General features: G+C 34.7%; 3 protein-coding genes across 3 annotated transcripts; 1 reads left to right on the forward strand and 2 right to left on the reverse strand.

Annotated features, from left to right (window-relative positions):
* Positions 1–478: 478 nt before the first annotated feature.
* On the reverse strand, positions 479–2,694 carry LOC126746239 (dolichyl-diphosphooligosaccharide--protein glycosyltransferase 48 kDa subunit). Its single transcript, XM_050454394.1, has 5 exons — positions 2,487–2,694; positions 1,925–2,418; positions 1,331–1,465; positions 885–1,274; positions 479–730 (listed from the first exon to the last, which is right to left on the reverse strand). Exons 1-5 carry the CDS (start codon positions 2,611–2,613, stop codon positions 572–574), a joined length of 1,305 nt encoding a protein of 434 aa, XP_050310351.1. The 5' UTR covers positions 2,614–2,694; the 3' UTR covers positions 479–571.
* A 148-nt stretch (positions 2,695–2,842) lies between these two features.
* Positions 2,843–6,402, reverse strand: LOC126746238 (cilia- and flagella-associated protein 58-like). Its single transcript, XM_050454393.1, has 10 exons — positions 6,192–6,402; positions 5,775–6,136; positions 5,541–5,715; positions 5,180–5,494; positions 4,651–5,121; positions 4,315–4,586; positions 4,013–4,260; positions 3,575–3,857; positions 3,344–3,515; positions 2,843–3,194 (listed from the first exon to the last, which is right to left on the reverse strand). Exons 1-10 carry the CDS (start codon positions 6,306–6,308, stop codon positions 2,937–2,939), a joined length of 2,673 nt encoding a protein of 890 aa, XP_050310350.1. The 5' UTR covers positions 6,309–6,402; the 3' UTR covers positions 2,843–2,936.
* Positions 6,403–11,076: 4,674 nt separating this feature from the next.
* On the forward strand, positions 11,077–24,780 carry LOC126746356 (polymerase delta-interacting protein 3-like). Its single transcript, XM_050454581.1, has 6 exons — positions 11,077–11,326; positions 11,394–11,956; positions 17,332–17,524; positions 20,709–20,970; positions 24,126–24,334; positions 24,476–24,780. The coding sequence occupies exons 1-6, from the start codon at positions 11,307–11,309 to the stop codon at positions 24,567–24,569; spliced, it is 1,341 nt and encodes a 446-aa protein (XP_050310538.1). The 5' UTR covers positions 11,077–11,306; the 3' UTR covers positions 24,570–24,780.
* Positions 24,781–25,061: the final 281 nt, after the last annotated feature.

The raw sequence follows: 25,061 nt of genomic DNA on the forward strand, positions 1-25,061 counted from the left end.
TATGAGGCCATTAGTTACACTATAAATATTTCATACTTGTCTAAAGGAAACCGGAAACAAAAATTAAAGAAATTATTTTTGGCGACGAATAAGGAAGAAAATAGTGCGTTTATGATTTCCAGGCCCTGTATGATTGCTGATTGTGTTGCAATGCTGTTGTGTTGATTGCTTAATAAATAAAATGAGAAACATCACCTCAACTTTTGATTCATTTGTATCCTGATTTCTTTCTTCTTTATTTTGTGTTCTAAATAATACCCAATTTTTTATGGGTTGATATAAGTTGTGTTAATAATCCTTTTTCAGTGGACAATGTATTATTAGTCACAATAAATACTGTGTAAACCCCTCTGTGTAAATTTCATTCTTTGAAATATTATTGGGATTCTTGTCCGTTAAACAAATAAAGTACTTTTTTTAATCAAACTAAAATACCTTAAAGCTAACTGCCTGAAAGACACTTTACAGAAAAACAACGTTATCATTAATTATTATTTATTTTGGACTTCAACATTTAATTTCTTAGAAATTCATAAAAACTAGAGAAAAGAGTGAACGAAAGTCGCCTCGCTCACTCACTCTTCGTCTTTTTCTCATCCTCCTTCATATGTAAAAACACAATGGAGAAAACGAATACGCCGACCATCATGGAGAATGCCCCTGAATAGTATGGATATGCGCAGTCTATAAATCTCTCGTACTGGGTGTGCTCCAGAGGTCTCACGGAAACCTTCGAAAAAAAAATTGTTTAATCATAAACGACAACAGCAAAAGGAATTACGTTACTGTTTTGCTGTAAAAATATGTTCCTATAACTTTTTCTTAGATTTAGAAGGGCAAATATAGTCCCAAACACTGCTAGAATAATTATAATCTAAACTCACCTGAGTGGTACTATACAGTCTAGTATATCCAACCCTATCGTAATCGACCTTAAACTGATACACCCCGTACACATCGGGAATCTTAAATCTGGCCTCATAAACCCCACGGGGGCTGGGCTTAAGGGTGGTGCGTACGAACGGATCGATCCTAACGAATTCCAGTTGGACATCATTAGCCTGGAACGGTCTCCACACGTTTTTATCATAAATTTCAATTCCAATTTGATAAACCACGTCGTCCATAATGGTGTAATCGCTCGGAGGGGCCTTTTCTCCAGCCTTATGGTGCTGAACGGATTTCACCCGGAGTCTGCCGTGCTCTTTGAACACCCACTGGGTAATTGAGGTGGCCACCTCTTCGTTGCCTGATTTTGAGGCTTTTACTGAACCCTGAAGATAATTGTTAATGCACGAGGGTTTTGTTGGAGGGTTTAATGGGTGCTTACCATGGCATTTTGGACTGGCGAGGTGAAGAATTCATCAGAAAAGAAGGAGAGGGAGCCACTGAATACTACTCTGGCATTGTTTCTTGCTTGGAGACCCGCTATCAGTACTGTGTCTTTGCCGATGGCATGGGGGTACTAAAAATAATTTTTTAAAGTCAAAATAAGGTTTATTATCAAAAAATAGGGTCTCCTTGATAAAGCAACAATAAGATGGACATTAGAACAAACATAGTGAATGAACCATGTCATGAATTGGACATTTAAAATGTGTTGTTAAATTAGTTGCAAATAAAGCAGAGTCCGAAAAATTTATATTAATATTTCTAGAAAGTATCCCAGTAGAAGACATAGGTAGCAAAAACAATAAAGCACTAATCTATTTAAAAACAGCAATTTCTGAAGTGGGTGACCTATAAATACACACAACATATAAGTTCAAGCTTTCCAAAAAAAAAACCTCAAACTCAATTTTTTTTTCACATAAAAGATCAATTGCTTAAAAGCATTTGATAGTCAAAAATTCAAATTACAGCAAGATTATCTTGCTTTGAGGCGCCAATTAAAAAAAAATGCTAATGTAACTACTGATATTACCTCTATAATTGGTTGATCTGGAATATAACTGTATGCAGTACTCTCGGCAGTTAACAGGGGCAAAACCAGAGGATTTTCTGAGTCAGCTAAAATGCCAGTTCCTTGGTACAACAAAGGGGCAATACCCTTCTTGACCCCAACTATCACGGGGGCATCGATAAGATTCTCAGCAGATACAGCCAGTTTTGTATGCTGTCCTTGATCGGAAGTGTCGTAATTCAAATGGTCGATAACGAATGCACCCTCTTCATCAACCTCAAACCCTACTTCTGAGGCCACTTCTCTCAGAACGTCCCCGGTAACTTCGTTACCAGCGACAAGGACATTGCCACCGTTATCAATGAATTGGGTTATAGTATCTACATTTAGTTGCCCCCCAAATTCCACAACAGAAGGGGCGAATATGATTAGGTTTTCGTAGAGGTATTCGCCATATTTTGATAGTACTAGTGAGGAGTCGTCTGCTATTTTAAATGTTAGACTGTACCCCCGTTCTGTAATGTAAAAGGTTTTTTTTTTGTAATGTGGTGTAGGAGTGTGAGGCCTTGTAAGTTTGTCTTACCTTGCAAAGATCTGAAGAATATTGAATGGGTCTCTTTGATAACTTGGTTGTCGAGTAGGACTAAAGTGTTCCCTTGCCCTCTCGCATAGGCAAAAAGGGCCAAAATAAAGAAAATTAGGATTTTCATGATTTTTCTTTGGGAAAACTTTAACACGTCACCCAAAAAGTATTTAAAAATTGACTGCACCCGGTAGCCCCGGTCAATTTTGACAGATGTCAACAGTGTCTGTCAAATTGGCATCTGTCAATGTCAGTGTCAAATGTGAGAGAACATTAACTAAGAGACAAGCAAGACTAGCTCGTGCATCCTCAATAGATGGCACTCTAGGCACTGATTTAATACTGAAAATTGCTACTATAAGTAACGTGTTATTTTTATTTCAAACCGTTAACAACCAGTCACACACTCTTATTATTTACGGTTAAAAGTACAATTTTTTTCACGGTTATTTATTTGCTGGCGATTTGTTGCACGGACATTCGAAAACCGCCGCCGGTAAAACGTACTTCGCTGTTTTCTTCGTTCAGCGACCCAGCTCTACCTCCTCTACCGGCGCTAGAATCCAGTGTCGCGCGTCTCGATTGATTCGCTTTCTTTTCTTCTAAATATTTACGCTTTAATTCCGCCAATTCCTCGTTGACTTTTTGCAGATCTTGCTTGTATTCCGTGACCTTTAGTTCCGCCAGATTTAGTTCAGATACTAAACACTAAAAAGAAAGAAACTAAAAGAATTTCTTTTCAGTTAATTGACAGCTGTCACAGTTAGACAGTTACACAAAGCTATTTCCTATAATCCTAATAGATGCCGCCACATGTGGTGCCTACGAATTACATTAAATAATTCCAATTTACATACCTTCAACTTGTCTCCACGTAATTTTAACGCTCGCTGAGTCTTGGTAAGTTCATCTAAGATTCCAGGTCCGGGTTGCTTGGCAAGCACCTGCCTTAAATTCAGATACAGTCGTTCCGCCTCTTTCAGCTGCCTCTCCCTCTCGACCCCTTCGGAAGCTTGATGAAGTAACCGCCTTGAATTTCAAAAAAAAAACGTTAATTTACGCGCTAAATTTTTAAATATTTAAAATACTTTTGCAAAATCTTGATTTTCTGCAACAGCTCCACCACTTCCGGATCGGAACCTTCCAACTTCCGCCAGCGGTGGATGTTCAAAGGGTTCTGCACCTCTTGCTCCAACGCCTTACACTGAAGCTTCGACTTGGTCAGATCCCGTTCCAGATGGAAAATTTCCTGTTTTAAGTCCACCATATTATCCACCGTTTTGGTCATTAGCATTTTGTCTTGTCGCAGCCTTTTCACTTCTATTTTCAGGAATTTTACATCCGTCAGCCTTTGGTCGTACTGGGTTTCACCTTAAATTGGGGGATAACGTTTAAAATTCCCGCCAAATCGATTTGGACAAGACAATAGAGAGGACTAGTAAAGACAAACGTTTTGAGGTAAGCACAAGTGCTGAATATTAAATTATATTGCCTTAAATGGTATTTTTGCGTTAATTTTAAGGTACCTCTAGACAAAGTGAACTGCAAAATTTTAATTTTCTCGTTCAGCAAAGCGATTTCGTCATTTCTTCGGACCAGCTGCGACCCAAGAACGTCTCGCTCGTTCATCATCTGTTCCATATCTTTGCTTTGGCCCCTAATAATCCTTTCGTGCTCCAGAATGGTTTTGTGTAACCGTTTTTCTTCCTCCTTCTGCTCTTTAATTTCCTGCTTTAGCTCTCGTATTTGTTTTAGGCCGGCCATAACTTCTATCCTAAAACAGGTATTAATGATCGTTGAATTTCCTTGTAGCTATCGGTTAGTCTACTTAAGGTTGTCCTTCTCTTTACTGATTTTCCTCATCACATTTTCGTCTTTGATCAGCAGCTTTTCCTTCATGGCGACGTCTTCTTTCAGCTGCTCGGTCTGATGGAACACGATCTTCAACTTCTTCTTCAGTTCCCCGCATTCGGCAGTCGACTCTTGTAACGACTTTTGCAACGAGTTCCGATCCGCCCTGATCGCTTCGTAAATATTCTGTTGCTGTCTCACTTGGTTCTCATGCTCTGTTATCGTTTTTTTCAGATCGAAAATATGCCCCTACAACAGAGAAGTGCAAAAGATTTACTGCAGCATCACAAAACTTAAATGTCATAGTGTATACCTTTTTCTGTCTTATATCGTCCATGCAATCCTCGATCGTTTTGGTGAGGTCCAGCTGTTCCTCGGCCAACTTATCCCTTTCTCTCTCAAGCTGATGGATCTGCTTCTTTTGCTTTCCGCTTTCCAGGAAGAACGAGTCCAGCTCCACTTCTAGCTTCTTCTTGCTCTGGTCTTGGATCTGGATCAGTTTCAGCTGATCCCTGGCGACCACCTGTTGCCTCTGGATGGTTTTGTTCAAAATGTCTTTTTCCTTATTGATCGTTTCCATGGCTCGTTTGTCGTCGTCCGCGAATCGTTTGTAATCATCGATTTCCCTTTCTAGAAGAGCCACCCGTTGCCGAATGTTCGTTTTCTCCAACGTGATCTCATCTTTTTCGGTGTTCATCGTGATGATTTTTTTCTCGGCAGCGTCTTTCAGTTTGGATAGTTTGGCGATTTCGTTGCGCAGTCGCAGGTTCTCGTCTTCGTTACTCTAGTGTCCCAATGTCAGGAAATTACTGGAGGAAATCTAGTTAGTTTATGGAAATTACCTTGATATCTATCAAACGCTCTTGATAAGATTTCTTTAGTTTTTCCAGCTCGAAAGTGGTGCTGTTAAAGTCCTCTTGTAGCTTCGCCAGTTTAATGGAAACTTGGTCGTTCTCCTTCCAGAGTTTTTCGTAGGAGAGTTTCTGCTCCTTTAAGTCGTTTTCCATTCTGGTGGCCTTTTTCACGTAATCGGCGATCACTTGGCTGGAATTCCGTATGGAGTTTTCTTTTTCCTCGAGGGCTGAACTCATTTCCACTATATCTGCTTCCAGTTTGTCCTTTGCTCGTTTCACACGTAGGATCTCGGAGGCTTGATCCTGCAAGAGTAAAATAAGATTATGGTAAATCGTTGGTAAGACTCACCTCTAGTTGTCCGGCAATTTCATTGATCTTTAGGTCGGCCTCAGAGTTCTTCCGTTCCAACTCTTCTTGGTAACTAACAGCGTTGTTCAGTTTGGTGGCAAGTTGCGTAACTTCATTGATCAGTTTGTCGCGTTCTCTCTCCAGACCATCTTTGTGCTTACTCAGTTCTCCCACTCTAGAAGTTGACCCAGGTGGAAGATTGGTCGTTTACACGTACCAAGAACCTTAACTTACTCTTCGGAGTCCTGGTTCATCTTGTTCTTAAACTCGATTTCCGCATTCAGGTTCTCAACCTGCGCCCTCAAGTTATCGATGATTTCTTGCGCAAGTTGCTCACGAGCATGAGCAGCATCCGCAAGCTTCCAAGCCTTGTCAATTTCATCTTTCAAAGTGTCTATGGTGGTCTTGTCTTCTTGCGCTAACTTAAGCGCTATATCCAGTTGCGATCTTCTCTTTTGCAGTTCCGTTTCGTACTCCGCATTGGTTTCTTCTGCCTCGCGTTGCCTCGTGTAGGTGTGAAAATATGCCTCGAACAGTTTGTTGAACTCCTCGGCGAACTGGGCTGCCTCGGGTATTTGCTCTATCTCTGTTACGGTCTTATGAGAGAGAGAAAAATCAGCTATACGCTTAAATGAGTTTTTCTTCTACTACCTTACTATAGTCTCGTTCGATGATCGCGAAAGCATGCTCCGGATTATCGGGGTCCAGGACCTCATCCTGACCCTCCTCACCCTCCTCTTGATTATCGCTGAAATCGCTGTCGTCCATTTTAAGGAATCTAGTATTTTGGCAAGTTTTTAAACTGCATTTGCGTTGTCAAAAGACAGTCAGTGTATAATAAATAATTGGGTGGTGAACGGATTTTATTTGATCAATATGTGGGATCAACAAATTTCGGTTGCTGGGGAGCGCCTTTGTGGGATATCGATACGCTTGCCATCTGTAGTTTGTATATGTGCAGTACATCTCTACTAAAAATTCTTTAATGACAGCTGTCACTGTTACCCCTATAGGCACCGGTATGAAACTTGTATGGGGCAGGTGGGAATCGTATGTCGGCCATCTTGCTTGGCAAAATTTACCGAGAGCTGAGAGAAATGACGTTGTTGGCATTGACTGACGGAACATCATTTGTCATGTCATATCGGTAATATCGGTTTCTCTTTCTATGTATGTCGTAAGCGTGGGTTAGGTTTGTTTAAATAATGTTGTTTTAAATTTATTACTTTTTTCCTAAAAAATGTCTCTTTTAATATTATGGGTAACGTTTTAATTAATTTGCAGCAAGTTTCCAGTTTTTTCGGTAAGAAAATGTGATTTTATTTATTACTGTTATCTTTTTGTATTGTCAATTTTTTGTCTATAATAAACTCAAACTCAATTAATTTCAACCAACCTTTCAAATATTTAATTTTTAAATTCATCATTATAAATAAATATTGTAATAAACAAAATGTCTGGCCTCTCATTATCTTTTCAACAATCAAAAAATAGATTAAAATTTTCCTGTAAATATCCATCTTGTAAAAATATCTACGTTTTAAAGGGTTCTAATAAACACATTAATAAAAAATTTTTCCAATTTCCTTCAGACCCCATTGCAAGAAAAACATGGAGTGAGATATGCAATGTGAATTTTAGTAAGATTTGTAGAAGCTATAGAATTTGTTCTGATCATTTCTCTCCAACAAATTTTAATAACCCTGATAATCCTCATAGGCTTAGGCATGATGCTATCCCTTGGTCTCCATTAAAATATCAAGTTGTAACTGAACATAATTATTCCCTCATACAACCAAAACAACTATTCTCCAATAAATCGGTTGAAGTTAAGTCACTTGACACTTCTGTTGCTGCATCTGCAGGTTATGGAACTGAAACTGCTGAGATTTTGATGACTGTAGATAATAGTAATGATTCCGCTTTATTATCCTCTTCTTTGGGAAATGTCCAGTCCGTTCAATCCCAAATGGTGCTTCAGTCAATCCATTCAGGGAACTCTATTGGTTCACAATCAACTGCAGACTATTCTGATAAGTATTCTTTTCTCCTAGAGAAAAAAAAAGGTATTCTAGCTAAGGCTGGTCTTTCCAGAAATAGTTTAAGTTATGAACAGGAGATTATGTATAATGTTCATAAATCTACCATGAACAAGCTGTCAAAACTTAAGTTATTGCTGAAAAATGAAAGAGCTGAACTTGCCTCTTTAAAGTCCCTTTACAATGATGGAAGATTTCAATTTATAGAGGACAGCCTTAATGAAGTAACTAAGGAATTCATTAATTCACAGTTGTTAAATGCTAATCGTCCTCCTTCAGGTCGCAGATGGTCAGCGAAAGACAAAGCCTTTGCCCTCTCTATTTTTAAAAAAAGTCCACGTCTTTACAAATACTTGAGACATTTTTTTCAACTACCCTCTCCAAGGACGCTTCAAGAAATTCTTGCATGCATTCCTTTTGATTGTGGTCAGGTAAAACCCATTTTAGAACATCTGAAATTACAGGTTGAATCAATGAGTGAACTAGATCGTTGTTGTGCTCTAATGTTTGATGAGATATCATTATGTTCGGGAGTTTTTTATGAAAGGTCCAGACAGAGAATTTCTGGATTTGAAGATTTAGGAACACTTGGTAGAAGTTCCAAGCAAGCAAATCATGCTCTTGTTTTTATGATAAGGGGTCTACGGAAATCTTATAAAATGCCAGTATCCTATTTTTTCACTCAGCATACTATCAAAACAGAGGTCCTAAAAATATTGATTATTAACTGTATTAAAGATCTACAGTCAATTGGTCTAAAGGTTTGTGCAACAATTTGTGATCAAGCTGGCCCTAATAGAGCAGCTCTAAGAGAATTGACTATGGAGTATAGTGACAGCAAACCTACTCCATATCACTTTATTTTAAATGGACAGTGCATTACTACTATCTTTGATGTGCCACATTTACTAAAAAATACTAGAAATGCTCTCGTTAAAAACAAAATTGAATTTGAGAAGGGAAAGTTTGCCACTATGGAGTACATTAAGCAAGCTTTTCAATGTGACAACTTAAAAAGAACATATAAGTGCCTTAATAAATTAAAGGAAAATCATTTTAACTTTAGTGACACTTTTTTAGCAATGAAAGTTAGTGTTGCAGCTCGACAACTTAGCCAGTCAGTGGCAGCTGCCATAGAAACTTTCTGTTCATCAGGAGATTTAAAAGCTGAGGCTATTTATACTGCTGAGTTTTGCCACTTAATTGATAATTTGTTTGATTCACTTAATAATTCACAATATATTAATAGTAATGGCAAACAATATCGTTGTGCTTTGTCAGTTGATTCCCCTCACTGGAAATTATGGTCAGACATGTTGCCTAAATTAAGTGGGTGGAAAATTATTGATGCAGAGGGAAAAATAAATAATAGATGTCAATTTATTCAGGGATGGCAAATTACTATTAGAGCAGTGATGCTATTATGGCAAAATCTCAAAGGTATGGGACTTAAATATTTAAATCTTAGAAATCTTAATCAAGATCCCATTGAAAATTTGTTTGGGCAAATTAGGCAACATGGAATTTCAAACTCCAATCCAAACTGTTTGCAGTTTGTTGCAGCTTTAAAAACTTTGAGTATAAATAATCTTAGTTCTCCAATTTCAAAAAGTTTTAATTGTGAAGATGATTTCTGTAAATCAATTGGTAACTTTGGTGAGTTTTTACAAAAATATTGTGATAAACAAACTGATAACAGCTTGGACCTGGACATTTTTCAGCATTCTGCTAATATTGATAAAATTTCTGATGAGGATGAATTTTTTCCACAAGATAACTATGCCACACCATATGTTGCTGGTTATATTTTAAGAAAAAGTAATTTTGATAATTGCACAACATGCCACAGTAATTTATATTCAAGTGAAGTACAGGAAGAGCACTTATTTATTCAGTTTAAGGAAAATGACAATACAACAAGATTAAATTACCCTTCAAGTCAATTATCACTTTTAGTAGATACTGTTCATGATAAATTATATAACTTTTTGGATAAATATGGACATTATACAGATTTAATAGATAATTTTTGGTCTCTTCATCAAGAGAAATTTAATGACTTTAATTTTTGTGACACACATGACATCGTTAAACCCATTGTAAGAACTATTACTCAATTAACAATCTATACATATTTAAAGGATAAAAATCATAAAACCTTAAATAGTGATGGCCATGCAAAAAAACAAAAAAAGATCTGTCAATCAAAGATTCCAAAAAAGAGGCTAAAAATGTAAAATTTAAATTGTATTTTAAAGTAATCGAATTTCTGTGATAATGACTTAGGTACTCAATTATCTGTGATATATGATACCCTTATTTCTAATATATTATATTTAATTTAATTTAAAGGCTTTGCAATACAATACCTATTTACTTAAACATTAGTTTTGTCATTATTTTTCACATAAATCATTTAGTGAATTTATTTATAAGGTTTGCACTGCCTATTTTTTAATTTTATTTCATACTTGTTTCATACCACTTCCTATGTTGCTGAGGTGAGACAGAGATAAAGAGTCCGAGAGAGCTGAGCCCCAAAATGGTTTAGAATAAATGTTTTTGTGATATCTTGTTTTTTTTTAAGAGTTTATTTTTATTTTATATAGACATTGGTCTTTCAGTTGTTTTTTTAATTTACAGTTCCGAGTTATGTTGTTAGTTATATGAAAGACCAACAAATATATACTATGTATGTGATTTATGTTATACTATAATAAGTTGTTTTTGTTTTTTTGTGTTATAGAATAATTTTATTGTTATTAGAATTTAAATTAGTTCTTAAAACCTGTTTAATTTTTCTTTAGGGAACAGAAACAAGTACATATTAGACAAAGATAATTCATCCTCTATTGAATATATCTCTGTGTTAGTAAAATAAGGATATTATTAGCATGTCCTTAGTGTACAATAAGAAAATAGCACAAACATCTTCAAAACCTTTGCTAATCTGTTTGGGTTAGGGTAGTTCAGTGCTAACAAAATACTTTTAAACATTTAGATTAATTCTAATTTATATGTCTGTTATAATAAATTCCAATAAATTATTTATATAAATTTAAGTAATTTTTGTTTAGACAATTAAATAATAAATATATTAAAGAAAAACATTGTTTTATTTCCATTTTATAATTGGTGATATATATTACACTATTGTTAGTACACTGTCGTAGATTATTGCAGTAAATATACTCATGTAGATATGTAAAATGAAACTGAAAAGTTTTATTTTTGTTCAGATCAATATCTGATGCTAACACCTAATCAAAAAGGCTCTTCTCTATGAGTAACCTTTTTGATTAGGCGTGTGCTTTAGATATTACGATTAAATGATAAGATTGTCAGATTAAATAAAATGTGATTTCCCGCCTTAATTTGGCCACGCCTTACTACAATTTCGATTGGTCCAATTAGACACGTCAAACTGTCAAGTTAGTTACAACAGTTTCCGCTGCCAAGCTGATTTGTCAGAAGAATTTCTTTCAGTTTGTATGCAACCACCACTTCTCTATATATTTGTGTTCTGTGCCTATAGGGCTATAGGTTATCCGTGGACATTGAATTTACTCAGTCAACTGAAAGTGCTCGAATTAAAAGTTTTTTGAGTTTCCTTAAAGTTTTCGGGGTGGTAAAACCGTATATAATTAACTGGTGTACTCCCTACTGTTTCTAACATTAAAAAACTCATTTTTAAACGTTGTTACGCGTCCAATAGTGTCGGTACGCAATGGCCAAACAAGTCAGAAGGTAAGTTGACATATCTCCTATTTTTATAAACATCTGATCGGATTTCACCGAATTCTTCCAATTTTAGTAACAGAAATCAGAGAAATCAAAAGAACAAAACGGTCAGGAGCCCGAATAAGGCGAAAGGCGGCGGCCCTAACAGAAAAGGAGGCCCCAATCGTTCCAATAACAAAAAAACGACCTTTAAGAAGGGATCTCTCCTGAGAGGTTCACCAGCTAAAACGGGAAAACTTCTGGACGCTCGTCAGAAACTCAGTAGAAAGCATAAAGTTACCGATGCCCGTGATATTTTGTCTAAAAGAGGCCCACCGCAGGATGCCAGAAATATCCTGGATCGAATGAGAGGTGCCAGGGGGTCAACCGCAGTGAGCAAACCGATGCCTGCATTAAACGCTAAAGTTAAAGTGATTGGCAGTAATATTTTACAAAAAGTGGACAGAAATGGAAAAATCAGTTTGGTTACAAACAAGTCGAGGAATTCTTCGGATATTAATGTGACCATTCAGAAGCAATTGGGGCTTATAGCGAACTCGAGGCCAGCTTTAAAAAGGACCCCACCCAAGAGAAATGTACCTAAAGATATTCCACCGATGAAAAAGACCATTATTAATGAGCTGAATCATTATCCAGGTCAGTTAATTTTTCTTTATTTTTAATAATAGGGTCAGTGTTTAGTTTTTAAAGTAGGGTCAGTATTATGCCTTGCAAGGGTTAATTTATAATTTTTTTTGCCCGTTTAAGGACATTCTGATACCCCAAAAATCCCTGATTATATTAAACATTTATCTACTACCATTAGGATCTTAATTGCTTAATGCATTATGGCTTCAATTTAATTCAAGCTTGAATTTAGGTAAAATTTAGGCTATTCAGGCTTGTAAAAAAGGGTATTTTTGGGTTTTCTGTTCAATGATAATTAAAACCTACTTAAGGATATTGCTTTAACAAAGAAAACCATTTTTTTTACAAAGAGTTAAACCCTTATTTAGGTAACTTAATTACCATTAAATATCTGAGTTTTAATAAATGGGATTAGTATTTAATTTTTATGATAGGGTCAGTATTATGCCTTATAAGGGTAATTTTATATACATTTTTTGCCTACTCAAATACCTTCTAATACCCCATAAACATTTAATAGGATTAACCATTAATTTATTACCATTAGGGTCATAAAAATACATTGTTTTCAAGTGAATTTTGAGAGGGGGAATTTTTGGTCAAATTAAGTACCTAATTCATTGTTTTTTTCAAAATTAATTCTTATACAATGTGCAAACATGGTTTCTCCCAAGTAGTAGGTACAATAAAATAAAATAAAAGTAATACATAAAATATAACCACAAAGTTTCAGACTTAGGGTACACAAGTAATACAAACTACTACATGTAAACAAATATAGACTACCGGGTATATACATATTTAATAAATAAATAAATACATCCAGGGGTACACATAGTGGGGCACGAAAGTTTATTATTAAAATAGCATAAACAGACAGTTTATTTCATTAATCATTACTTTCTGAGCAAATCTCATAGCTAATCTATTGCGCCGAACTTTGAACTCTATTTTATGTAAATATAGAGTTCAAAGTTCGGTGACTTATCATAATTATTTAACTTAGACATAAGGAAGTTTACAAATTTATGTTGAACTCTTTCAAGCCTTTTTATATGAACTGTATAATAAGGTGACCACATTAAACTGCAATAATCCAAGTGGCTTCTGATCAGAGACAAATATGAATTTTTAAATAAAAAAAATATGAAATTCGTACAAGATCTAATAAATCCTAATATTGTAGTAAGTTTTGCCAATTATATGAACAGTGAACCTAAATTCAAAATCAAACAACACAATTGCCAAGTTCTTTTATGAGGTATACCAATAACACCTCTACAAAAAGTCTTTGAGTGGGTGTTGGGTATACCCATCCTTATTATCTCAATGTTAATTCTTTAAATTTCGTAAGGTTTACGTCCATTTTGTTTTCTGTAGAGCAGTTATATAGTTAAAAAATATCTGCCTGCAGTTCTTTGCAGTGATTTGCAATGGATATTCTCGTATCTGTTTATTATCTGAAGAACCAAAAATTCTTATTGACAAAGCCTTCATATTAATAAAGTAACAAAAAAATAAAATTAACTAAAATATTTCACAAAGTATCTTTCACAAATCACGTTATTCCTACTCTTTGAAAATACCTTCTTATTAAAATAATTCTAAAAACTTATAAAGACTTCTACACATATGGTTAAAAATTATTTAAAAAATATTCCTTAACATTTTAATGAGATTTTTTTACCATTTTTTTAAAAATTCTTATGGCATGTCAAATCCTCTAGACTGAATTTGGTGGATTGTTTTTACCAAGGTAAAAAATAGAATTATTAGTCAAGGCTGAAGTGGGTATTGGAAGATTTATTTTAAGAGAACTTCGAGTATTTCCAACAGCTTCCGCTAATAAAGTTGAAGAGTATTTCAACTTTATTAGCAGAAACACTTTAGGAGATATTTGTTTAAAAATAGGTTGGGGTGGAGCCGTATGCAATGCTTGTGATATATGAGGTATTAGGAAACTTCTATGTGTCTTAACTGATTTTTTTTTGAAATTTCGAAATTACTGTGGAACCAAAATAATAACAAATCAAGTCAGATTTCTTTGGTAAGATCAACCCTTATAAAAACCATGCTGATTTTCTGAGATTGTATTGTAAAAGGTTGCCATCAACTAATATTAAAAATTTATTATACAAATTTCATACCTCTATTCAACCACTTTGGTCTTTTTGGAACATTTTATTAGGTATTTTTAAAGTAGCCTTCAATTATTGCTAATATGTATGTCAATAAGAGGAACAGAAATTTGTAAACCTTTTTCTGTAATGTTAAACTTCCTAAATACAGGAAAGTTGCCTATTATCGGATACTTTTTTCTTTTAATGAATAAAAAATACCTACATACCACATAAATTAATTGCATGTTAAAAACGGTTCGGATGATATATGTTCTTTCATTATGTGACACGAAATAGCTCTAACTGGCTCTAACTTTCACAAAAGTTAAAAAAAACATAACAGTACATAAATTATTATTTTGAAATTGGGTTCCTTATATCGGATAGTAGGTGTTCCTAATATCGCATATTATATTCGACATTCGGAACTTAAACATTTAAAATAAAAAGCATAGGTATTTGCTTAGATTTTTATTAATATTAAATTGAAAATACGTTCAAAAACTTTATGAAAAACCTTAAAGTTAATCTAAGCACATCTCACAAACAAACCATAGATTTTTCTCAGTTCCTGCACATTCTTCATGGCACCAACGAAAGCATTGATTGCATCTGATCCACTTTTCCCCTGCTCTGTCCTCTAAATAAAAATTATTGCAATACAGACACTCGGCGTCTTCGGCATCTCTGTCCATATCATCATCACTGTCTACTAACTGCAATTCAGTATCAGTGTCATCATCACTGGATGAGGTTTTTTAGCTTCTCCCTTCCCTTTACCATTTTTTTTTGGTGTAGCTTTTGTGCTTCTGTTTTGACCCTTAAGTGCAGTGTTAATCGGAACTGTTTTTAGTTTTCTTTTGTTTAAAGCTTCTTCCAGTTCTGATTTGTAAGGCGATCCAGTTATTAACGCAGTAGTGCCACGTCTCCCTCGCTTATTCGTAGATCCGGACGTGTACGAGCAACTAGCCATAGGGCTGATATCTGTCAGTTTCACCAACTTTCTGTTTGTAGAAGGAGTGGTCAGGCTATTTATTAAGGGTTTTGTGGGGATAGCATCAGGTCTTTTAATCTTGTCCCTCATAGAAGATAGAGGTATTTCATCTTCGCTTTCTATTTCCTCCAATTCTGGCCTGTTCTCATCAAGTTGTTGGGGTGGTGGCGGGGTTCTTTCACGTTGGGAATGAATAGCAAAATCATCGTCTCGGAATACATGCCTACTGTTGAGCGGAAAAATTCCACATTTTCTAGAACCATTTACGGCCACTTCAACGCTTGCAGCACGTAGGTATGCTCTCCCTAGCAGCTCAGCGACCTGATAGTGAGTTATCACCCTTCCTGGGTTATTTTTGAGCCATGACTCAATCTCCAATGCATAATATGTTTTAAATGGAGACATAAAAGCTACGTCTAGGGGTTGTATCTTATGTGTCGAATGAGGAGGTAGACATAAAATATGCACATGGTTTTCCTTTGCTAAATCAATTAAAGGGATGTTGCGCGTATGAGAGTAGTGCCTGTCTAATATTAAAACCACTGGATCGCCCTTTGCTGGTTTAACATGCTTTATAAAATATGTTAACCAAGCTGTAAACAGATCAGGCTGAATCCAACCGGAAGAATGACATCTGGCGATCGTTCCTGGCGGTGCTCCATGCATTTAGAAGTTCACGCTTCATATTTTTTCTAGGAAATACTAGTATACTGGTGGCACATATATTTCGGTAGCGCTCATACAAGTCACTACAGTAACAAGAGCTCCCCTTTCGGATGTCGTCAAGGCTCCAACTTGCCTTTTACCTCGTAAGCTGAGAACCTTTGAATGTTTGTGTTGAACAGTTGTAATGCCTGTTTCATCTACATTAAATAATCTGGCTGGATTCAATTTGATTTCTGCTATAAGGCTGGCTCTAACAGATCAAAAAAAGCCGCGCAATTTTCTCGAGTAAACCCTTTTATGCGAGCTGCAGATACACCCTGTGGCTTTCTAAAACTCAGTTCAGGATGTCTCTTTAAAAACCCTTTTTGCCACTTTTTTCCTGCACTTGATTTCGTCATAGAAAAAGGGTGTTGTAGCCCGTTCTGGATAGCTAGCTGAAACGCTAGCCTTCTAATATCGGAAGCTCTTAGTCCATAAAACTGTTTCTCCATATCTAAACAATATGTAACTAACAGATTTTCAATTTCGTTGCTTAGCGCAGGTCTTCTTCCTAATTTCGTAGCTGTTAATACTTCTATTGGCTTGTCTGATTTTACGTAATCAACAAGGGTACTTCCTGGAACTTTATATATTTTTGACGCTTTTATATACCCCATTTCTTTGCTTCTAACAGCATTTACCGCAAGCCCCATGGCTCTTGCATCCCATGTTTTACGACCTTTCTCTTGTTTTCCGTGCATCTAGAAAAAAAAAGCAAAAAACCTCCTTAATCAAGGTTAAAAGCATAATAATATGGTATATGAAACTTATTCTCATTTATTATTAAAAAAAAGAGAATAAAACGCAAGTATCTATGACAGAAAATCAGTTGATTCATTTAAAAGCAGCTCCAGAAAACTGGTTTCAAATATCGGATACTATACGATATTAGGAAACCAAAAGTATCCGATCTTACGGCACATAACCTCACTAAATTTACCGTTTTTTTTTACATTTAAAAAATAGTTCACAGAAGCAATTTATACATTAAAAGGTAACATCTGCAATCTACTTAATGATATGGTATGTAACAAACAAATAATTTAACCTACCTTTTCCAGAAATAACGCCAAAAATTATACACTGTTAAAATCTATGCACATTGAAAACCGTTACAGTAGCAAAATGACGTTTTATAAACAATGATAGTATTCTGTAATTCTTGTAGGAAATGATCTGCGTAATAGGTCTCTTGATTACTATGGAAGTTACGGCATGGCTCTGTGCTATTACAGATTTAGAGTAATGTCCGATATTAGGAACCTATGCAGTATTAGGCTACTTTCCTCTACACTTTATGGTATATGTGTATAATAGCTCAGTTCATCAACTAAAAAAAATCATATTTCCTTTTGCCTGTAGTAGACTCTTGAGTTGTGAGCTTGAAATTTCAGTTGTTATTGAATCATTTCAATTTTTATAGACTGTTAGGTTTTCATAAGCTGTCCACTTAAATTATATAGTTTTTTTTTATGTTTATCTGTCAAACACAACTTTTCTTATTATAAGGAATTTCCTGTTACACAATGTTTGGTCAAATAAAATAAATAATAACTGTTTCCTAGGTACCATGCCAGACCCTTACGAAAGGCCTTATGACTCAGGTTTATACAAATGGATCAAACCGGACCTGAGAACCGCATCTCACTTAATAAGCTCACTCGAACCAGCCAGACAAGCCATGAGGGATGTTATGCGAGAGGAACTGTTTTTGGCCAGAAATGACTTGTCTAAAATCCTTGCACCACCTGTCTCTCGGTAAATAACTTTACTACTTAAAAAAGACTTTTACAATTAAGAAATTATTCAACTTCAAATCTTATTACTACTTATTTTTGTCCTTACTACTTATTTCAATGGGATTAGGAAGAATAAACTACATTTGTTGTATTTAGGTTTGTTAATTTTTTTAATAAATAGACTGTCTAGGCCTCGGTGTCAGTTTTGTAAACTGTTTTGAGGTCAGTAATAAATTGTTATTGAAAAAAAAAATCAAAACAGTCTACGTTTATGAGAAATTGTACATAAAAATACAGTGGAGCGTAAAAGCATCATATATATAATGTTTAAGAAAACTTCTTTCTTATGCTCGGCCTATTTACCTTATGCTAATAAAAACTACATATGCCACATTTTAAGTTACTAAGAATAAGTAGAAACAAACAGTATACAGTATCAACTCGATTACGTATAAACAAAAAACTGACGAGAAAAAATTATGTATAAAAAATGAATGAAGCAGTTAAAATACAACACTATACTCTATTTCAGAAGTGTATAGAGCAATAAACTGGGGAATTCCGTTCTGTTTGGCTACATTTGGGTACCCTAGGCCTATAAACTACAGTGGTAGTTCATAGGCGCAGGTACTTATAATATTAATGAATTTAATTTTCACGGATTAAATGCCTTTATTTTGAAAGAGATTAAATACTAAATAAATACTTTTAATCCTTTTGTATAGGTACCTATCTTTTAACGCTTTGTAACATGCAAAAATGGGGTCAGGTAATATATACAGACTATAAATACTTTTAAATCATATTTTAAACGTTAGTAGTCACTGCTACGCTGTAGTGTAATCACAATATTATTATCCCAATATTTAAAAAATGGAGATATTCAGTCCAACGAAAAGATGTACTAAAAATTCTCCACTATCGCTGAGTGAAAAAGTTATTATTTTAAATGTACATGATTGCATAAAACACGATTACCCTAGTTTTACTGTGCAAGAAATTGTTGAAAAATGTTCTCGAATGAGTGGAATTAGAAAGTCCACCATTTTCAAATTGTTGCGGGAAAGAAAAGTAGCAGGTCAAGTGGAATCTCCCAAGCAAAAGCCAGGACGACCTACAAAAGTCCTTGATGAAAATGCTAAATGTATAATTCGAAGAAAAATTCACTCTTTTTATTTTAAAAAGGAAATACCCACCCTAGACAAAATTTTAATGGAGCTTGGCCGAGATGACAGTATTCCGTTGATAAGTAGAAAACTTTTATGGAAAACTTTAAAAAATATGGATTTTGCCTGGGAAAATCATAACTGCAAAGCACTTTTACTGGAGAGCGACGAAATTGTTTGTTGGAGACGACAATACTTGAGAAGTATCAAGCAGTACCGCAGGGAGCAAAAGAAAGTTTTTTTATCTTGATGAGACGTGGATTAACGAAGGTTATATAGTCCAAAAAATGTGGCAAGACAAAAATATAACCAGTGCTCGCCAAGCTTTCATAGAAGGCCTGTCTACGGGTATTAAAGAACCTTCGGGAAAAGGAAAAAGACTTATAATCACACATATTGGAAGCGAAGAGGGATTTTTAAAAGAAGGTCTGCTAACCTTTGAGTCGACTCGCACAGGAGATTACCATGAAGACATGAACTCAGACGTTTTCGAGGACTATTTTGGTGAAATGATAAAATTTCTTCCGGCTAATTCGGTGGTGGTTATGGATAACGCAAGCTATCATTCACGGCGAATAGAGAAGACGCCAACTTCAAGTTGGAGAAAGCAAGAAATTATCGATTGGCTGACTGCAAAAGGTATTGCGTTTGAAGCAAATTTGATAAAAAAAGAACTGCTGGCAATAGCAAACTTACACAAAACTCGTTTCATGAAATACGCCGTGGAAGATATAGCCGAAAAATATAATATAACTGTACTGCGCTTACCGCCATATCATTGCGAACTAAATCCTATAGAACTGATATCGGCGCAGGTAAAAGGATTTGTAGCAAGACAAAACACGACTTTTAAAATGAAAGATGTTAAGCTACTGTTTGATCAAGCCATTACGGAAGCGACACCAGAGAATTGGCGAAAAGCAGTCCAGCATGTAATTAGGCAAGAGGACAAAATGTGGGATCTTGACAACCTCATCGATCAGACAGTCGATCCTTTAATTATAATGTCAAGAGGTGATGACAGTTCGTCAGATGACGAAGAAGACTACAATCTATTATAATTTAAAATTGTTATACACTGTTCAAAAAGTGCCAGATCCAAAAGTGACATTTTCAACTGTTTTACTCTACATATTATGTTCAATAAATTTGTGAAAAAAATATATTATTCCATTTAAACAAAAGTAACTTTCTAAAATAAAATAGCATTTAAGTACATTAATTATAAGGTAAAAAACAAGTCCCAGTTGCACGCCTTTGGCGAACCGTTTTCAATGTTTATCAGTGGGTAACAATGGGCAAAACTCATAAATTGACCCAAAACCGGGTGGCACTACCTGCAATCAACGAAAAGAAAGAATTTTACATTGAAACTAATACCCAACTAAGGTAGTGGCATAAAATATTGGTGGATCACCAGGTACCACTTTTGCATACCTAATGAGGTTTTATTGCTCTACACACTTCTGAAATAGAGTATAATAATAAAATGGTTATGGATTAAAATGCTAAAACAAATAAGCAATAGTATGTGGAAATATTTAAGAGCAGGTATCTAATGAAAATTAAATAACAGGAACTAGCAGGACTATAATTAAGAAATTCTTGCACAGAATATTGTTAAATTTCCCCAAAAAATTCCTTTATTAACCCTTTAAAGGCGGGAGGAGTATTTTGTTGATATTTTTTGCATTATTGAAAAATTTAACATAAAAGAAGGCAGGATATTTCTCAGTGGCACTGAGTCTATGTTGGGGATAGTTAAAACCGACAAATCTGTTAAGGACTCATACTTGACCAACCTCTCCCTATTCTTCAACATAAACAAAAGGCGTTCATTAAAGCATTAGGATTTCCAGCTTTTTAAAATGGCTTCTACATGAATCCTTCTTAAATTTAGCAAAGTTCTGACCTCTCTTTTTTGTGCTATAAAGGCTCTGTCACAATCTACACTTCCTCCCGATTCCATATTTTAAAATTGGGTATATGTTGGGTATAATATTTGCCTACATTCAATAACCCAAAACTTTTTTCTAGACCTATAAGGCCGCAGCCACGTGAATACGTGGACTTAGATGCTGTAGATGAGGACGAGGAGATGCCTATGATGCCACCCAGTAGGATATCCCTCAAAGGTTCTACCAGGACGAGTAACGTGCATTCAAGACTCGATTCGTCTCCAGCAGACCAATTAAGTCACGGGATTTTAGCACAACCTAAAACCAAAGTTGTCGTTCCGGCCGGTCACAGGATCGTCGTTTCCAATTTGCAGGGCAGCGTCACCGAGGAGGATATAAAAGTAAGTGAAGTTTAATGATTGAGTGGTATTGTCCAGGAATAATTTATGTGAAATTTACCACAGAAGGATCACAAGAAAATTGATTTGAATCATGGTGGTTGGATGTTTTTAAATGTTTGAGATCTATATAAATATTTGAATAATATATATCGCATTATTTCGGGAAAATATCCTTAAAAATAATTAGGTGATTAAGAAAAAAGTGTCTCTACTCTCTAAATTCTTAACCCAGAATCATTTCTTTTATAGTCAAATGTATCCTCTAGAAACTCTTTATATTAATGTAAAAAAAAATTGGTAAATTCACTTTTACTTCCCAAATAATGCTGAGTAACCATTAAATAACTAACTGGATTCCTAATCAAATCCCTTTTTGAAGGAACGCCTTAGGATGAAATCAGTGTCTGAACACCCTTAATCCGCAAACAACTTATGATACTTTAGTCTGATCACTATTTTACATTTTTATGTATTGACAAGTGTTATCAAAGAGTATTTATCTGTTCTTATATAAAATTATGTTCGCAAATGAGACATTTTTGGCATTTATGGAAAGTGACACATGGGGAATTTTGGAGATATGCCCCTTGATTGCTTTTTCGACCTATCCTATTATTATTATTATGAAACCTGTTTTCCACTGATAAAGAAATGAAATCTAGAGGAACAAAGGTTAATTTAAATTCCGAACTCAATAGGCTAAGAAAAGGTGTCTGTCTATAAAGAAATGTTTGTAAAATCGTAACGAAAATGTATAGGGAAAATTATTCATGGTTTACAAGAAATGCTGTTAATGTGGAAATAATTGAAGGCAATCCCAGATTCCCAGAAGTAGCAGCTGATAGTCTCAATCCTTTTACAACATTGACTACAGTTTTATACTCAAGCATTTAACTTTGAGGCAAAATTCGTTTTTTTTATGCAAATAGATGTGCCTCTAAAAGTGCTGAAAATTTTCACGAAAACTCCAATAATTTCTTTAAAAAAATTAAATTTGTGGGACTAGAGAGAGCAATTTTTCCCGATAAGTGACTAAAGTTATAAAAAAAGAGGACAGTAATGGATAAGGTATTTATTGTTTACTACCTAGTATCTCAAATATTTTGGAATTTTTACTTTGTCCACTTTCAATACTAAATTTAACTTACTAAGCTTTACTCAGTATAGTTTAGCTCTCTGTGAAAGCACAGAAAGTGCCAAAATTAAACTTGGCAACTATATAATGTTAAGGGAGAGTAAAATGCTGGTGAACTAAAAACCGTATTTAGCATTAATGACATTTTATAGAATTGAATATCCATTTTTGCGCTCATACCTTAAACATTACCGTTGCGATTATTGCAATTAAAATCTAAGTATTCTTTTAGGCTTCAATTGCCTGAAATAAATAATTTTATTCTTCCAGGCAGTTGAGGTCCAGAAATAAATTCGCTGCCCAAAGTTTCAACTGCCTGGAATAAATATTTCTTTTCCTCAGCATGAAATGCTCTCTTCAAACGAAGACCAAAACCAGCAAAGTGAAAAATAATACAACTCATGCCATCTCATTGAACGCGAGTGAACATTCTGGCAACGTCGGCTTTATATGAATTTTTAGACACTCGTAGCAATTATTTCGCGATTTTAGTTTCGGCAACGTCGGGTTTTTTTAATTGTTAGACGCTCATGAGATTAATTTTCCAATTTGAGGAAGTATAGGACAATAGGAAACGAAAATAAAAAAAGTTCAATGAATGAATAACATTCCGAAAAAAGTTCACACTTTGCATCTCTAGTAGAGACGATTCGTAACATTGAAAATAAGAGAGTATGTATTTGCTGTTTCGCATTGTTAGATATAATTCGTTTGGTGAGTATGGTCAATTGATTTTTTTATTCAAGCCCATAACCATGGGAGAAGCCCTAAGAGTTAATAAAATTGAGAAAAAGACAAAGATAAGGACAATCTTATTCTTAAAATAGAAGACAGCTAGTTAAAAGCCATGTCGGATAACCCAGGGTCTGAGACTATTAGGTGGAAAAAGAGGAAAAATATAAACTTTTTTTTGGTTTCTATCACATTTCACGTCTCCATTACGTCCTGGATCATCTGTAAAATATATTTTTCGGACCCCCCTGTAAACGAGATTCCTCATTTTATTGTGATCTCTGAATGACGATTTAGGGATGCAAAAAGCTACTTTGTACTCAAATATATCTCCTAGGAACAAAAAATGATTATTTACTTCCAAGGATTAGATCCCAAAGCCCGAAACACTTTCTACATGTTCATACTTTACAGAGAATCTCTCACATGTTCATACAATGAATATATTAAACTTTGAAACAGGGGCAAAAGAGAGATTTGAGAATCAATATTGAAGCAGTGAAGATTGATAAACCCAGTGAGAATAAGACAAATTGATGCTCTTTGAAACTGATACAATATCCAGAGAGGAGTATAGAGGATTGTCCTCTAAATGAACTGCTATATAAAAGTGCATTTACTTAACCAAAAAGTTAGTCCCAATGACGAAACCACTACATGCTTAATGATTCTTTAATAGATTTAGTATCAATCCTTAGTAGAAGTAGTTTTGTAAACACCAAAAAAATTTAAGCTCTAAGTACATGTTAATGGATATACGGTAGACAATTCCATGGGAATTAGTCGCAACCAAGGATTAATTTGCAGCACATCTTGGAGTCTTATTTTGTAACTTACGTGGTGTTCAGAGAAAGGAAACTCACAGTGTACAATATTCAGCAGTTGCTCAAAGATAATCCGGAAATGGACAAATATTGAACACATACTGAAGAGCTCAACGATGTTCGATCAAAAATCAGAAAAACAGGAGAGAAATGTCTGAGACAAACGAAAAACGACTGCAACTGCCTGGAATAAGTCAGAAATTTGACAATTTTCGTTAATAAAAGTTACAAATAATTAATATTGAATTAAATTTAAAATGTTTTAACCCAAATATATTTATTTTTAACGCAAAGCAATATTTACTTCAAAGGAAGTGAGACTCCTTAGCTCTCCTTTCTATTTTCATAGTAATATGATAGGTAATGAGGTCTTTAAATTTTAGGTTTCCTATAACGAGTAAGAGTTGTAACGGTGATTGTTGTATTGGTAAAAACCGACATTTTTAAATATAATTCTTTTTTAGGAGCTATTTGAAGATATCGGGCAACTTTTGTCGGCCAAACTAGTCAGACCGGGAGTAGCCGAAGTGATTTACAAGAACCTAAAGGATGCACAAAAAGCGGTGGATACTTACCATAACAGACAGTTGGACGGCCAACCGATGAAATGCCTTTTAGTTAATAAAAGACCGATGAACCAACCCACTTCTATGCCTTTACCGAAATCCGAAGGGTAAGTTTACGATTACGCTTAGAATCATTTTTAACATATTATCAAATTGTCGGTTTTGGTCTATTGTTTATTTACAAATTGTATTTGTTACTCTAACTGCTAAATTGTTGCTTAATAAATTAAGTGAAAGTGTTTTTCCAGGATTTTAAGTCGGAGCTCAGGATCAGACGCCTCAAACAAGTTGGTACCGGACATAAGCACCATCCACAAGGTACTTTTTCAAAGAAATAAGTGATTTGTTTGTTTTGTAGACGTTAATGTTATCATTAATAATTGATGCTGTTTGGTATGTAATAAAAAGGCTTTTCTAGGACAAGTGTGAGTGGGATGAATGTATCAATATCAAAAAAAAATTGTAGCCACTATTAAGGCATTAACAGTTTTGAATAATTAGAGTTTAGGCATTTTAATTTTATTTTTTAAGGAATATAGTTTGATCTGTATCATTGGTCGAGTTTCATTTTTAACCTATTTGAAATTGTTTTTTGGCAGGTACATTTTGGACCACTGTGTGGAAAAAAAGGTGTTCAGACTTATAGGGTTCTCATTTGAAAGTTTCTTAATATTTTTAAACATATTTGTATATTAAAAATTGCAAAAATGTAAAGAAAAAATGTGTTTTTTGATTTTTTAAACAAATAAATGTATGCGTCCAAATTTATCACAAAATATTAAAATTTTCACCATATTTGGGAACCAGTCAATGGACTAAAATTTTTTGAATCTA

Source organism: Anthonomus grandis, chromosome 17 (genome assembly GCF_022605725.1).
Source record: "Anthonomus grandis grandis chromosome 17, icAntGran1.3, whole genome shotgun sequence".
NCBI classification, from domain to species: Eukaryota; Metazoa; Arthropoda; class Insecta; order Coleoptera; family Curculionidae; genus Anthonomus; species Anthonomus grandis.

What these genes read in the sequence shown, in the direction of transcription:
- LOC126746356 (XM_050454581.1), top strand. Translation starts at nt 11,307, where the DNA reads ATGGCCAAACAAGTCAGAAG. An exon ending in CTTGCACCACCTGTCTCTCG is followed by an intron (nt 17,525 to 20,708) that starts GTAAATAACTTT and finishes ACTTTTTTCTAG; the next exon opens with ACCTATAAGGCCGCAGCCAC. An exon ending in TCACCGAGGAGGATATAAAA is followed by an intron (nt 20,971 to 24,125) that starts GTAAGTGAAGTT and finishes ATTCTTTTTTAG; the next exon opens with GAGCTATTTGAAGATATCGG.
- LOC126746239 (XM_050454394.1), bottom strand. Translation starts at nt 2,613, where the DNA reads ATGAAAATCCTAATTTTCTTTATTTTGGCCCTTTTTGCCTATGCGAGA. An exon ending in CGCCAGTCCAAAATGCCATG is followed by an intron (nt 1,275 to 1,330) that starts GTAAGCACCCAT and finishes AATTATCTTCAG; the next exon opens with GGTTCAGTAAAAGCCTCAAA. An exon ending in GACTGTATAGTACCACTCAG is followed by an intron (nt 731 to 884) that starts GTGAGTTTAGAT and finishes TTTTTTTCGAAG; the next exon opens with GTTTCCGTGAGACCTCTGGA.
- LOC126746238 (XM_050454393.1), bottom strand. Translation starts at nt 6,308, where the DNA reads ATGGACGACAGCGATTTCAGCGATAATCAAGAGGAGGGTGAGGAGGGT. An exon ending in GCAGTTCACTTTGTCTAGAG is followed by an intron (nt 3,858 to 4,012) that starts GTACCTTAAAAT and finishes CCCCAATTTAAG; the next exon opens with GTGAAACCCAGTACGACCAA. An exon ending in TACGTGGAGACAAGTTGAAG is followed by an intron (nt 3,195 to 3,343) that starts GTATGTAAATTG and finishes CTTTCTTTTTAG; the next exon opens with TGTTTAGTATCTGAACTAAA.